A 15471-nucleotide genomic window follows, 5' to 3' on the forward strand; every position below is an offset into this window, starting at 1 on the left:
GTAATTTTTATTGCATCATGATCTGAAAAAAATGCATTTACTATTTCTGCCTTTCTGCCTTTGATTTTGAGGTCTTTATGTCCTAATATATGGTCAATTTTTGTATTAGATTCCATGAACTGCCGAGAAGTGTATTCCTTTCTATCTCCATTCATTTTTCTCCAAAGATTTGTCATGTCTAACTCTTCTAGTATTCTGTTTACCTCTTTAACTTATTATTTATTTTGTGGTTTGATTTTCTAATTTATAGTTTTGCTGTATATTTCGTCTTGCAGCTTTCTTAGCTTCTCCTTGAGGAATTTCCATGCTATACTACTTGGTACATATATATTCAGTATATTGATATTTGCTTCATTATCTATGGTACCCTTTAGCACGACATAGTTTCCTTCCCTTATCTCTTATAATTAGATCAGTTTTTTCTTTTGCTTGATTTGAGATCAGGAATGGCTACCCCTGCTTTTTTTTAACTTCACCTGAAGCATAATAGATTCTGCTCCAGCCTTATATTTTTACTCTGGATGTATCCCTCTGCTTTAAATGTGTTTCTTGTAAACAACATATTGTGGGATTCTGGCTTTTAATCCAGTCTCCTGCATGCTTCTGCTTTATGGGAGAGTTTACCCCATTCACATTTAGGGTTAAAACTACTAATTCTGTATTTCCTGCCATCTTATTATTCCCAGATTATACTTTTCCCTTTCCTTTTCCCCTTTCCCTCCCCAGTATTTAATTTATGACCACCACTTGTCTTAACAGCCCTCCCCCTTTCTTGTACCTTTCCCCTAGTAGTTCTGTTTTCCCTTCTATTTAGCCTTCCTGTAGTTCTGTTTTCCCTTCTATTTAGCCTACCTCTCTTCCCTTTTTGCCTTTCCTTTCCCTCTTTTCAATAAGGTGAGAGAAGTTTCTCTGTTAACCAAATATGCCTAATATTTTCTCTTTGAGCCAAATCTGATGAGAGTAAGATTCACACAATGTTCATCCTTCTCCCTTCTTTCCCTCAAATGTAATAGGTTTCCTTTGCCTCTTCGTGAAATGTAATTTCCCTGATTTTACCTACGCTTTTCCCTTTTTCTGGCACTATCCCCTTTCTACCTCTAGTTCCTTTTTTATATTATAACAGTAAAAACAAATTATGAATATACTCTCTATGTATACTCATAACAGACAGTTCTCAAGAATTCTTTTTACTTTGTTATGCTTCTCTTGGAGGTCAGATTTTTTGTTTAGCTCTGGTCTTTTTGTCAGAAATACATGGAATTCACCTGTTTCATTGAATGCCCATCTTCTTCCATGGAAGAAAATGCTCAGTTTAGTGGGGTATTTTATTCTTGGCTGCATTCCAAATTCCTTTGCCTTTTGGAATATCAGATTCCAAGCTCTTCAATCCTTTAAGGTGGAAGCTGCTAGATCCTGGGTGATCCTTACTGTACCTCCTTGGTATTTGAATTGTTTTCAGACATTTAACACTTACTAGTGGTGTGATCTTGGGCAAGTCACAACTTCAATTGCCTCCTTCCTCTCTCCTTCCCCAAAAGGCCAAGGTTCTCCCTTTGGAGAGACCATATTCAGTTGTCCTGCTCTGTATCTGGCCACTGAACCCAGATGATTCTGGAAGAGAAAGTAAAGCTGGTGACCCTGCCCCAGACCCTCCAGCCCTCCTCACTCAAATCCTAATTCATTTGAATGCATGGCATCATGATCATCAAGAATAAACAGCATTACATGTGTTGTGGGTAAAGCAAAGTGTAAGCACTTTGAGGGCAAGAACTATTTTACTTGTGTTTGTGTACCCAGAACTTAGCACATTACTTGACACAGTTAGAAATCATCTTGTATTTCTTAACTATAGCAATATATTAGTTTATGTTATCATCTATAATTTGCAGCATTTATTCTTCTCTTGTTATTCTTATTATTCTTTTCAAAATGTTAGTTTGTTTTGTAGATGTTACCTTCCCTTGAAATTCTAAAGTTTCTTTAAAAGAATAATGTAGGATTTAGAAATCTACTTTGGGATCTTTTAAGTGCCAATCAGTTTATTTTATAGCTTTTCAACTTTCTTCCACTTTGAAAACACCTTTAATTTCTTTTAAGGTTAATCTAATTGCAAATAATAGGACCAAAATCCTGTATGAGGTTATATTGTAATAATAGAGAATTGGCCTTGGGATCCTGAAGACCTGGGTACATGTTCCATTTCTGACTTGTATTACTAGCTTTTTGACTGGGAAAGCAACATAATTTCTCAGTAGCCACAGATAACTTTCAAAGACTGTAATTTTCAGAACAGTTATGGATGTTTCCAAAGTATTTCCTTGACCAATGAATTCACATTTCTTTGTGAATTCAACCAAATAAACTTCACAAAAAAAGAAAAATGAAGGGGATGGCAGAGGAAAGAATTGAGTTTGAATAAGTCATTTATCCTCTAGGCCTTAGTTTTCTATTCTGTAAAAATATGGGAGTCAGATTTTGTGATCATAGAAATATTTTTGATTTCTTAGGTTATAGGAAAATCCCATATGTGGGAAAAATTTGGATTAGAGGATCTAGTTCTACCAGCTCTGTATAACTTTGTTCTGATGGCTTAAAGATTATTGAACTAGAATTAGAAAGAACCATAGTCATACAGTCCAACTCTGATTTTATAATTAAATAAACAAATCCCTAAAAGCATAGTTGACTTGCCCTAGTTAAATGGCAGAACTCCTTGTTCACCATTCTTCCTAAAATTTTTGGGCTTCAATTTCTTCATCTCTAAAATGAAACTGAATTAGATGACTTCTAAGGACTTTTCCAGCCCTAAATTTTCTGGTATTCTAGTTTTATCTATCTATTGATGAACTTCAGTTTATGGATTGCTTCTCAATTTTATAATTGAATAAACAAGTCCCTAAAAGCATAGTTGACTTGCCCTAGTTAAATGGCAGAACTCTTTGTTCACCATTCTTCCTAAAATTTTTGGGCTTCAATTTCTTCATCTCTAAAATGAAATTGAATTAGATGACTTTTAAGGACTTTTCCAGCCCTAAATTGTCTGGTATTCTAGTTTTATCTATCTATTGATGAACTTCGGTTTATGGATTGCTTCTCAGAATACTTTTCAATGCATAAAATAAAACATAGGATTACAAAGGAAACTTTTGGTTGCTCTTTATTCTTGAAGAAAACTAAAATGACATCACTGTGTTAAGAGTCAAGTTACAGTGTGTCTGACTGTGACTAATTAGACCAATATGAACTCAGAATGCTTTGTCACTGGTTGAAACAAAGTCCTTGTGAACATTTGGGATGGCTAAAACAAACTACTACTGAAATATAGGATCAAAATATTTTAAGAAACAAGTCCATGGATTCTAAATCTAGAATCCCTGCCCAGTAATAATCCTATTCCAACATCATGAAATAATGAAAAAAGATATATTTAGGCATCAATAATAACAATTCATATTTATGTAACTCCTTTCAAGTCTCTAAAAACAATATTTGTTATTGTATAAGCAGCTTTCAGATGACTATATTTCAAGTCCTTTAAAATATTAATAATGAAATCCTTTCAAGCAGCATACTGAATTTAGTATTTCCGTGTTTCCTTTTTCCAATTGCCCTGCAGTAAATATTTTTGTATACTGCACAAGAGGTGATAATACACTGACCTGCTTAAACGTCAAAGGCTAAAAAGACTAGAGAACAGATTGGATCCTGAATTAAGACTATCCCTGAGGTCTGCTCTGGTCCCACATGGTTCTAATAAGTCTTAAGAATTTCCATGGGAAAAGGACAATGCTAGGAGATCTTTTATAATACATAATATATTATATTATCATATATTACATGTAACATACCTTATATATTACGTTATACATATTATAGAGGATAATTATTCACTGGGCACTCTTAAGTGGTCAATAGCAATATCATTTCATTTTTATTAAGGTATGTGAAAGAATCTGTCTGTATTCAACATTTCTGTCTTATTCCTGTACCCTCAAAAAACCCGATTCTTTTTACCCAAGACTTAACATAGAAACTTTTAATCATGAGGTCCATGGATAAATTTCAGAGGATTTGTGAACTTGGATAGGAAAACAAATTATATATCATTATATTTTCACTCAAGTTTCACTATACTACCAGAAGAGTTCATAATACAAAAAAGTTAAGAGCTCTTGGTCTAGGCAAACAAATGGAATTTGAAATAAGGACCTGATTAAAGATGCAATAATCTTCCTACCAAACCCCATGCTGCCTACTTTATTGTACCACAGCCTGTGAATATGATGAATATAAAGAAACACAGGAAGATTTGTATAGATGCAAAATGAAGTAAACACAACAAAGAAAACTATGTGCAATGACCACAACAATTTCAATGGAAAGAACTACAGTAATTTTTTTTTTAAATGTTGAAAGTGAATGTCATAATATAATACCTATCATTAATCCTAAATAAGAGTTGCTGTACTGTGGATGTGGAACCTGCAGATGCCAGACTTTTTCAGTGTGTTTTTGGTTAATTTTGCTCAAGCATTTTTGTTTTCTCTTTTTTATTCTTTGCTATAAAGAATGACTCTATAGGGGTAAGATACATTGGGAAAAGGTAATGAATGTATAAACAAAAGATATCAATAAAATTACTTGGGGGAAGATAAGATAGCATAGTCTGGTTAATTGGATTTTCTGGTTAACTAAGGATAATAATTCATTTTCATGTAGTGCTTTAAGATTTACAGAACACTTTTCTCATAATGACCCTTAGATAAAATAACTAATAACTTATTATAATCCTTGCTGAAAATCTTTATATTTCCTGTTGTAAATCCAATGGGCAGAACATAATTTAATCTTTAATGATTCACAATCTTGGCTTTAGTTCTTCTTGTCCCTTTCTTTCTCATTGGAGTAGAGTGTGAGACAACATTTAGGTAATTGACTTTTCCATTTACTAAGGTTTAGTTGGAATTTATTCAAGTGCTTTTGTGTCTTAAACTTTATTTTGTCTTTTTAAGAAGTCCATATATTAAAATATGGGGTGATTTTAATTTCAAATCATACAATGCACTGCTTATTGCCTTATTATGGCATAAAGGTAAGCCTAGATCTCTGAAGACAAATACTAGTGGAGCTAAACTTATTTTTCAAGGGTGCTATAAAACTACAAATGCAGAGATGGAGAAGGACTATACACATTGTCCAAGGCCTATTTTCATTAAGATACAGGTCTATTATCAGATGTTCAGCCATAACCACTCATAAAGTCAGTAATATACCATTTTCTCCCAATTCCATGCTCTACTTCCATGTCCTTAAACTTCCTCTAACTTTGGTTCTATCCTTTTATGTGATGGATTATAATGTGCACAGATGGATTAAATCATAGTACAATGAGCTCAGACTTTGAATTCAAATTTGAGACTTTTTAATTACTTTGTAATCATGAACAAAGAATTTTACAAATAACTTATTTTGATTACAGTTGCAGTCACAATGGACCACTATACTTCTTACCTTCCCAAACTAGTTTGTCTACTATTGGTTTTTGTTTTAAGAATCTGTGTTGTCTGCATCCAAATAAAGAACTGGGGAAACTGAATGTAAATTCACACATGCTATTTTCACTTCTTTTTTTTTTCTCTTTCCCATGGTTTTTCCCTTTTGCTCTGATTTTTCTCTCCCAACATAATTTATAAAGCAGTGTGTATTAAAAATAAATGGAAAAATAAGAATCTTTATGTTTTCAAAATTGTGTTTTCCAGCTATGTCAAGTTTTCTGTAGGAAAAGGAAAATTCATTTACTAAAGATCATATAATTTATTTATAGGTTGGTCAAAGAAAAAATGATGTATGAAAAAGAAGCAAAACAACAAGAAGAAAAAGTTGACAAAATGAAAGCTGAAGATGCTGAAAACTATGCTATTAAGAAGCAGGTGAAATTCTATTTTCAATAAATATTAGGAAAATTAATTAAAACCAAATATGTATTTAACTTAAATGTTTTCCCAAACAAAAACTGATGTGAAAAATATCACATGGAAGTACCTAATAACTGAATATTTTTGTTAAGAGGATGACCCCATTAGAATTACAAATGATGAGATAACATGTATGAGAATAATTCATAGATTGTTATGGTATATTTATTCACCTAAATTCAACAAATATTTATTGATCACTTAAAATGTGTAAAGGATTATGCTAAGGTCAGGGATAAAAAAACAAAAGTCCTTATCCTCAGGGAACATTTACCTCTCTTAGGGATAGAGATAAATAATAACCAAAAAAGGTGTATTCTAATTATGTTTGTGTGGTTCTTGGTTTTATTATGGGTAGGTATGCTTCCAAAAAAAAAAAAAAAAAAGGCTGTCTGTAGTTATTTTAAATAGAGTACCTCTTACTATCTCTTTTTTTCAGGATTTTGTTAGTGATATATAAAAAGACTGGTGATTTATGTGAGTTAGTTTATATTCTGCTACTTTGCTAAAAATTCTCGTTTCCACTAATTTTTAGTTGAATTTTAGGATTTTCCAGGTCTTATCACATAGGTTCTTTTTTGTTACTGCTTTCTTCACTCTCATTTCCCTATGATCCATTTCCTTTAACAAAAATGTTTTAAAATGGGGGGGAATAGTTTAGACACAAAACATGTTATAATACATAATCATGCCAAATGTACATCTACTTATTCTGACATTATATGTAGTATTCTATTATTATTGTCCTACAAAAAAATGGGGCAAGATTATATATTCCCATGTTTTAAGTGGCAGGCCCCCTTTTTTTCCTCAGCTTCTTCCTTAGACAGGTTGGTTTAGTTAAAGAAAGGTCTATCTCAAGTATCTGAAGACTTCCCCCCATGCCACTATCCTCCCTCCCCCGCCCGCCCCACTCCAGCAGAATGGACAGATGAGAAGAATTTATTTCAGTGCCAATGAAGGCAGGCTAAACCAAATGCTTTGGAATATTGAGAGCTTGGTCAGCTATTAAAGATGTCAAATTCATCAAATTCATCTAGGACCTGTCATTCTGACTTTTGTTTTGCCACTGGATTTGGTGACCACCCTGTATGAGAGAGTGAGTCTGATAACTTTGTGCAAACTCTTTTTCACTTAAATCCAATTAATGCCCAAGTCTAGACATTACTTTATGATGTCATTGGGTCCTCATCAGATAAAAAGTTATGCCAATAAATTTCAATGCCAGAAATGTTGTTTTATACATTAATTTGGGAAACACTCATTTTAAAATTTTACATAGAAGGATGGTTGAAAGAATATTAGTAATATCTCTCTAAAACCAAGAAAGAAAAGAGAAAAACATTAAGTATGTGGCTGGAAAGACTTACTTGAACTGATAAGACAGTGAAGGTGAGCAGGACTAGAAGAACATTGTACACAGTAACAATATTGAACAATGAACAACTGTGAATGATTTAGTTCTTCTTAGTAATACAGTGATCTAAGACAAGTTCCAAAAGTCCATGATAAAAAGTGCGTCTGAATACAGACTGAAGCATACTAATCTTTCTTCTTCCTCCTTCCTTACCCATTGCCAAAATGTAGATCAGGATGACTTAGCTTTTCGTTGTATTGCCATCTTCTTAAATTGAAGCAGTAAGTATACTGCTTGATATTTGGGAAGCTGAAGTGAAACTAAATCTCTGGAAGTGCATATCAGGTTTCAGCCTTCTTGAATTAATACCATTATTGCTTAATGCCAGATTATTAATCCCAGCATTATCCTGTATTCTTCACTATCCCTTAGCACATATATCCAGTCAATTACTTAATCTTTTCATTTCTTCCTTCACAACATTTCTTATATTTCACCTCCTTTCTGTTACTATCTTAAGCTCGTGCCCTCACTGTGAGGAGGGTTGGTTGTTTGTTCTTATATCCATAGTACACAGATATCCAGCTCAGTGCCTACCATATAGTAGCAACTTAATCTCTTGTTGATTGGATCATGTGAAACCAGCTATTTGAGAACTCCTATTCAGTGAGGTAAAGAAAGGTCTCTCTTACAGCAGCAATTAATAAATTAGTTAATTAGCATTATTCTCTTCCTCTTTGGCATATGTGAAGACAGTGAGCTTGATTATGAAAGGATTATGCTTTTCGTGCCTTCTTTATTCATTTAGTGTAATTCTATAAAGTTTTTGTGTACAGCTATTAAATACCAAAAGGAAATGGTGGAATATTTATTGAGATATATACCCTACTAATAAAAAAAATTGAGATTACTTGAAAACACACAGTAGGTATTCAGTTTTTTTCCTGAAGAATACTGCCTTCCTGATCCCCTGCTCTGATAAGTAATGGGGTGAAGTCACAATCCTACATTTGATAATTTTCTATTTATATTGTCCATTGCTATACACACAAATGAGTTGTAAATTCAGTAATCAGCTGTAGAGGGTGGGAAAAAGTAATAAACTACTAAATAGGGAAATTTTGTGATAAGTTAAAAATCTTAGCAAACACACCTGGAACTGAAAATATTAGTTAAAAAAAAGTAAGTGTTTTTTGAAGAACAGTATAATTGGAATTTTTCTTCTGTATTTGCTTTTCAGTTGTACGATATTGTTTTCTAAGATAAATGGACATTTATTTCTTAATCAGTTCAAGCCACAAGAGTAATAGAAATTTAAATCTCATATTTCAAGTTCATATTTCAGACCTCTTTGCAAAAAAGATAATTGGCTGGTTTTAAAACATTTTTACTATGTTGCTTTTGCTTATGTAGCATTTAGCACAACAGGATTTTGCTCATAGTAGGGCCATAATATTGGTTCTTCTTAGTATAACTTAAGGAAGAAACTCCTCCCACATAATATTGTGTCATTCATTTTAAGAAAAGTACAGGTCTTGTGATCATGTATCTTTCCTACTTATTGATTGGGTTTCACAGTCATAGATTTAATTATTTTTTCTTCTACCATGATTTGCTTCATTGTACTATTCATATAATCAAGTTAGAACAATGGGTTTTGATTCCAGAAAAAAAATATGCCCTAGAATCTATAATCCTGGATTTAATTCTGTAGTGTTTTCAGTTAGAATGGCCAAGTGTTCAGGTTCAGAGGGGTGCCAGCTTGGTAATTTGACTCAAACTGCATGGTGAGAATAATCTCTTTCCTAAAATGAAGCACAAGGATAAGTAATAACTTTTTATGCATGATAAGCATCAAAAATATGAACCTGCTGGTCTTGGCTTTTCATTTTTCTTTACCTTTGTCTTTCAGGGAGAACCTCCTGCCGTGTGCACACGATGTGATCAATAACTCAATAACTTTTTTCATGCAGTAATTATCTCTATGTGGTATTATCTGAACACTGTTTTTCTTTATTACTCAAAAGATGCAGGAGATATTTATATAACCAGCTGATCCCATTTTGGATGAAGGTGCTTTGTGACAGCAGGAGAAATAGTTTCTTTTAAATAGCCTTTTTAAACTAACATGCTTTAGAAAGCTTTTACTTGTTAATTTTCACTTAACATGGAAAAAGGTGAATGAATACAAAGATGCTTCATTTATTTAACTCAATTCTTAAAATTTTATGGTAAGTTGTAAATAATGTCAATCAGGTTTTTCTTATGTCATTCATTTTGACAAATATAACTATTTTAAGCAGTTTATTGTTGAAGAAGTAGAATATTGTTTGTTGAATATTCAGATGAGAAAACCTCTGACAATTTGTAATTTCTCTAAAGCATCTACATGTTTAGTAAAGGTTTTGAATATTTTCTGAGATACCTGCATATTTAGACACTTAACAATATTATATTTATAGACAGAAATCTTGCAAGAGTCTCGAATGATGATTCCAGATTGCCAACGCAGATTGGAAGCTGCACGTTCTGATCTTCTACAGCTGGTGGTATGTAAAGCAGGGAATTTTGTTGTTATATTTTAAGCCTTTTTCAACAAAATGCACCAAAGACTCAAATCTCATAAGTGTTACTCAAGACTACTTGAAAAATTTCAATTCAGCTGCATTATGGCATTTTTAATATTGCAAAAAATCTATTATAGATCCTGGTCTTAGTTATCAACTGCAGTAATATTTTCAAACTTAACATTAGATATAAGTGAATTTGAATTAATAGTCAATTGTCAGAGCTTGCAGCTGTGCTTTTTCTACTCTTTCTAACCATTTCTTTTAGCAAATGTTTGTTTTGTTTACATTCACTTCCTCTAAGTATTTTATTCTACATATCAATATGGTCTTTTCAAAGTGTAGTGTCTAACTGTTAAACATGAATATGGAACTTTTAAAAAGGAATCCAGATTTTTTTCAGAACCAGATACTATTCTGTATAAGATTTAAAACTAAATAAAATATTCTACCTCTGCCTCCCCCACCCCCCCCATTCAGTAGTATTTGGATCTAGATTAAAAGCACTTTGACCATACATATAGGTTATTAAGGCCACCTAATTCAGAGGGGATTCTATTTTGTAAAATGTGAAGCAATTTTTTATTCTTTTCCAGTTTTTGTACACAGAAAATTCCAAGCATTACTAAAATATTCACAAAGAACAAAAGATCTGTACCATTATTAATTAATTAATAAATTTCATGATGAATTCTAATCTCTTTTCTTTTTTAAATCCAGATATATGATTAATTCCATATAGGGAACTCTAATAGATAAACTCTTCCTATCAAAGTAGATAGGCAGTAGTTTTGTAACTTAAAATCTTAGTTACCTGAATCACAGAGAAATAAGTTGGCTTGCCCTAATTCACATTGTTAATATGGCAAAAATGGAACTCAAATCCAGGTCTTCAGCTCCATCCACTATAGCACATTACTTTTTATTTGTTTCTTTATCCAAAGTTAATTATTAGCTATATAATTTCTTCCTGAAATGTCATTTTCCTATATATTTTTTTCAAAATAGTCTTTTAAAAATTAAAGCATGCTATTTTTTTACTTCGTGAGAGGTTTTAGGCCAGTTATATGTATGTATATGTGTATATATACATATGTGTGTATATATGTATGTATTGAGAACTGTAGACTTTATTTGCTTTAAAATATATATTTCATTGAGTCTGGATATTATCTACACTTGGTAACATTTCCAAATTTTATCAAATTATTTGACTAATAATTTTCCCTAGTTCTATATCATTTGTTGAACATAAACCTTTCAAGAATCTTTAAAAAGTATTGTAAAGGAGAAAAGACCCTGGATTATTGGCAGTTAGATAGGAAGAGGTTGTTTTGAAAGAAAGGCACAATAATGAAGAGAATCTAACATATTAAAGTACTGTTTTGGCTAACAGAATACACTCATTAACCCCTTAATTGCTAGAATGTTTATTTGCTTTCATGAAGCAGTAGCCTAAAGGATTGATTCTTTAAAATCACTTAGAAGTACTGTCTTAGAGTCATACCTTTATACATACTGTCCAAGACATCATTAAAGACATGAATATTTTGTCATAAACAAAACACTAAACATTGTACCAGATCTGTAAATGTTCTTAAAGTTCTAAAAATTTGATCAAATGATAAAAGTAATACTATTTTAACTAAAATGTTAGACAAAGTGAAGTAATTATCTTTTCTCACATGAAATGTATTTTAATATTCCGAATTATTGAATTTTGTAAATGTTTTATGTTTAGATGATTAATGCCTTATTTAATTCCTGACAAAAGTCATAATTATCATTATACTAAGTGTTATATTTAAAAATTCGTCAAAATGACTTTATTTATACAGTAATGTCCAACTATAAAAAGTGTCCTCTCTTCCCTATCCTGAAAAGGGAACATGATTGAATTAATTGATCCATATCTAAAGATATAACATGATACCTGGTAGTCAAGTCCTTTTGAATTGTAAGATTTTCATGGATGTTAATAATGCTGGAATTGCAACAAATGACTGTGTCTCAAATGGCTCATAGTGGACATTTAATAAATGCTTGTTGAATTTAATTGAATTTTAAAAACTCATTTTTATTGTTTCATTTTAGGAAAACGAAAAAGACTTAGAAGAAGCTGAAGAATATAAAGAAGCTCGTTCAGTTCTGGATTCAGTGAAGTTAGAAGCTTAAAATGTTTCTTTCTGCTGAATGAATTTTTTCCCCATTAAACACTGGGATCCATTCCACATTTTATTATGGTTGGTCATTCTTTCTGTGTTCCAATAGTGTGAGAATGTGATTCATTTTTCTTTATGTAGTCTCATCTCTTTGACTTTTCTTAATTTAAAAATGTATCAAATAAATGGTTTAGCCTGATATAGATGCTTATTATTTTGTAGAGTTTTATTGACTAATAAGCTATCTTTAACCTATTTATACCTGAAAAGTAAGATTAGTAATATTGCATTTGAATTTTTACTTGGATATGTTGTTTCCAAATCATGATTCTGTTAAGTATGTTTTGGCTTAGAAAATTTTTTGTATACAGAAAATAAAAATTTGACCAGTTTGTGTTATGTATTCTAAATAAGGTGTGTGTAGCATCTGAGGATGGGGGGCGGGGGAAGAAAGACAGTTCTCAGGGGATAATACCATGTATATTTTCCCTTCATAATGAAGACTTAACATTTTCACTAATTGGAATTGGGTAAATGAATATGACACCATTATGTGATGAATAAAAAGATAAAAGTAATAAGTATATAACAGAAAGAACAAAAGTGTAGAATAACCACTACAGAGAATTTGAAAATAGGACTCTTAAAAATACTGTTGTGATTTGGTTAAATAAATGTTTGTTTTTTTTAAATCTACTCTTGATTATCTGTCCTAATCTAGGGAACAATGTATCTTTTTGACAGTTTTATCAGTCCAACTATAAAATTATCCTACATCTGTTGTACTAATTTTGCAAAACACATATGATTTAAACTGTTTAGAAAATGCATTTTAAAAGCTTATTTAGATTTCATGGATACCAACTTAGCATCACCATACTTCATAGGAAGAGATATTAGTCTCAGCAATCAAGACCAATACTAACAGAGTTGAAATTTAGGAAAATATTGCCAGAAAAACACTGGAATATGTTTTTTGCTTTAAGAAATGGATAATAAAATGTAAGTAATAGATTATATTCCAAGTAGGGCTGTGTAGTAGAGTGGTTTATCTAATCTTGAAAATCGTAAATAAATAGAAGCTACTAAGCAATGAAAATCATAACATCCAAGTACAATAATATATATGTACATGTTTATGTATTTTTAAGTGTCTGAAAAAATTTTAAAGTAAACAATAATATCTATATTTTCAAAACCTGTTATGTAATACTATGAAGATAAGGGAGTTATAGCAAAATAAAATTTTCTCATGCAACAGATGTTTCTGTCAAAATCTCACCTTTAAGATCAAAAATAAGCTTGAAGTATTTTCCATTCTTTTTTTTAAAAAGACTCAACTTTTTAAAATTAGATTAAGAAATTTATAAACTAAATATCACTACAGTCTTAACATTCATAATTGTGTAGGAGTTGAATTTGTATTATTGGGAAATAAAAGATTTTAGAGTATATTATAATTGTTTTCAAGTACTTAACTAGTAAATTAGATAAATATGTATAATCAGGTGGAGCACAGATATGCCCCTTCACACACTAATCAACTTATATTTATGATCAATATGTCTTTAATAAAATATGTCTTAGTAAGCATTATATTAAACTTGTTAAGGAACCTTGCAGTCACCTTCCTGTTTTGTTTTGTTTTTTAAATTTGACATAAAGTGTCTTTTGTAATGACTATCTTGCAGTCAAGTATAACTTGTAAACTTGAAATCCATCCTCAGAAAATTTCTAGAACAAGTTATAAAATGGATACTTTATAAGGAAATCCGTGATCTCCTGGAGTCCACCAAAATTTCACTAAGCACAAAACATACCAGATTAACAGTTTCACTTGAATTTACCTAATTTAGCTAATTGCAGATCAGAGTTAATCATAAGAACTTAGATTAAAATTTTTTTTTGCAAAATGCAAGATAGGAGAAGAGGCCAAGGCCCAGTTATAAGAGATAGCAACAATTTTGACATAAAGATGACCTTGGGACCTTGGGCAAGTCACCTTTACCACCCCCCTCTCTCTAGGAATCACAATTAAAGTAATATTGAGAGCAAGACAAATTTCACAGTATTCTCCCATACATTCTCTTTTTGCCTATATATTAACTCATGAACATGCCCCAATGTAGATTCTTTTGACTTTTAGAGGAAAAGAAAAAGTGTCAGAAGGGTCACTTTTCTTTTATGAACTGTCATAGAAAAAGATGAATGAAGGAAAGAAGTGATTCAAAGAAATATGAAGAATAAAAAATTTTGAAGTAACATAAAGGAACCTTGTATCAAAAGGTCAGAGATGAGGAAACTGCCAGAAAGAAAGGAAGGAAAAAGAATTGTAGCTACATCATAATATATACCTATCATGTGTCAGCTCTCAGATCTTTGAAGAGAATTATCATGTATGCCCAAACACTTCTCCATACAAATATGTCTATTTCCTTCAGCTCTTCATATAGCTTCATTTGTAAAGAAGGAAAGAAACAAGTTTAAAAAAAAAAAAAACTTCAAAGGAAGGTAAAAGTGTTAAATTATATGAGGCCTCTAATTTAAATCCCTTATATGACTGCTCATCTCTTTTCAAGACACCAACTCTGAATTGCTTCTACCATCTGCCTTCTTTATTCCTAATTGCTTGCTATTTAACACCAAGCTACATTCAGCTCCCCTTCAGCTAGTGATCCAGATATGTGCAGCACAGCTTTCTTACCATCTGCCTGGTACTTATTTGCTTTCCATGTCTGAAGCAAAATTCTATGATCTGGACCTGCACAATTTGTCTCCAGCCAGGCCCTCTGAGAGTTAATTCCCTAAGTGAGCTAATACTCATCTTTGAAACTTAAAAAATTGAGACTAAGCTTTCTTGATGATTGACTGAATGCAAACTCAACTAGCCTGCTCTACCTAACGTGCCCCAGATAAGACCATGATCACATCCCATCCAGCCGGCTAAGACAGCCATCTTGCCAGTTACCCCATCAAGAGAAGATTTACAAAAGCTGACAAAATAGGAAAACTAAGCAAGCAATCCAGGAAAAGCCAAAACAATAAGCAAATATTTTAGAAAGAAGAAACGTAAGTTTAAAAAAAACCCCAAAATTTCAAAGGAATGTAAAAAGTGCTAAATTATATAAGACCCCCAAGAAGTGACAAAACTCCAAGAAGCTTCACATAGCTTCTAAGATCAATAAAGGAGTTTTTAGTTAACTGAAATGAGGGTTGAAATTAGAGTATAAACTAACATGAGTAACAGGATAGATTTTTATTTTTACTTTCTACAGCAAATGAATGAAAAACTCCAAAATGGTAGATTCTCTTTAAAAAGATATGACAGAATTGGAAAACAAAAATACAAAGAAATGGAGTTGAATGAAACTTTTTTAAAGATTGGAAACAACAACACACTACAAGAAAAG

General features: G+C 31.7%; 1 protein-coding gene across 1 annotated transcript in view; it reads left to right on the forward strand.

Moving 5' to 3' along the window:
* TBCA (tubulin folding cofactor A) overlaps positions 1-12757 on the forward strand; it is an 86845-nt gene extending 74088 nt beyond the window's left edge. Inside the window, exons 2-4 of the mRNA XM_003759424.4 lie at positions 5825-5930; positions 9795-9881; positions 11994-12757. Coding sequence (XP_003759472.1) covers positions 5825-5930; positions 9795-9881; positions 11994-12074 — 274 coding nt within the window. The 3' untranslated portion in view covers positions 12075-12757. The remainder of the gene's footprint in view (positions 1-5824; positions 5931-9794; positions 9882-11993) is intronic.
* The last annotated feature ends 2714 nt before the right edge of the window (positions 12758-15471 follow it).

The sequence above is a fragment of the Sarcophilus harrisii genome, chromosome 1 (assembly GCF_902635505.1).
Source record: "Sarcophilus harrisii chromosome 1, mSarHar1.11, whole genome shotgun sequence".
NCBI lineage: Eukaryota > Metazoa > Chordata > Mammalia > Dasyuromorphia > Dasyuridae > Sarcophilus > Sarcophilus harrisii.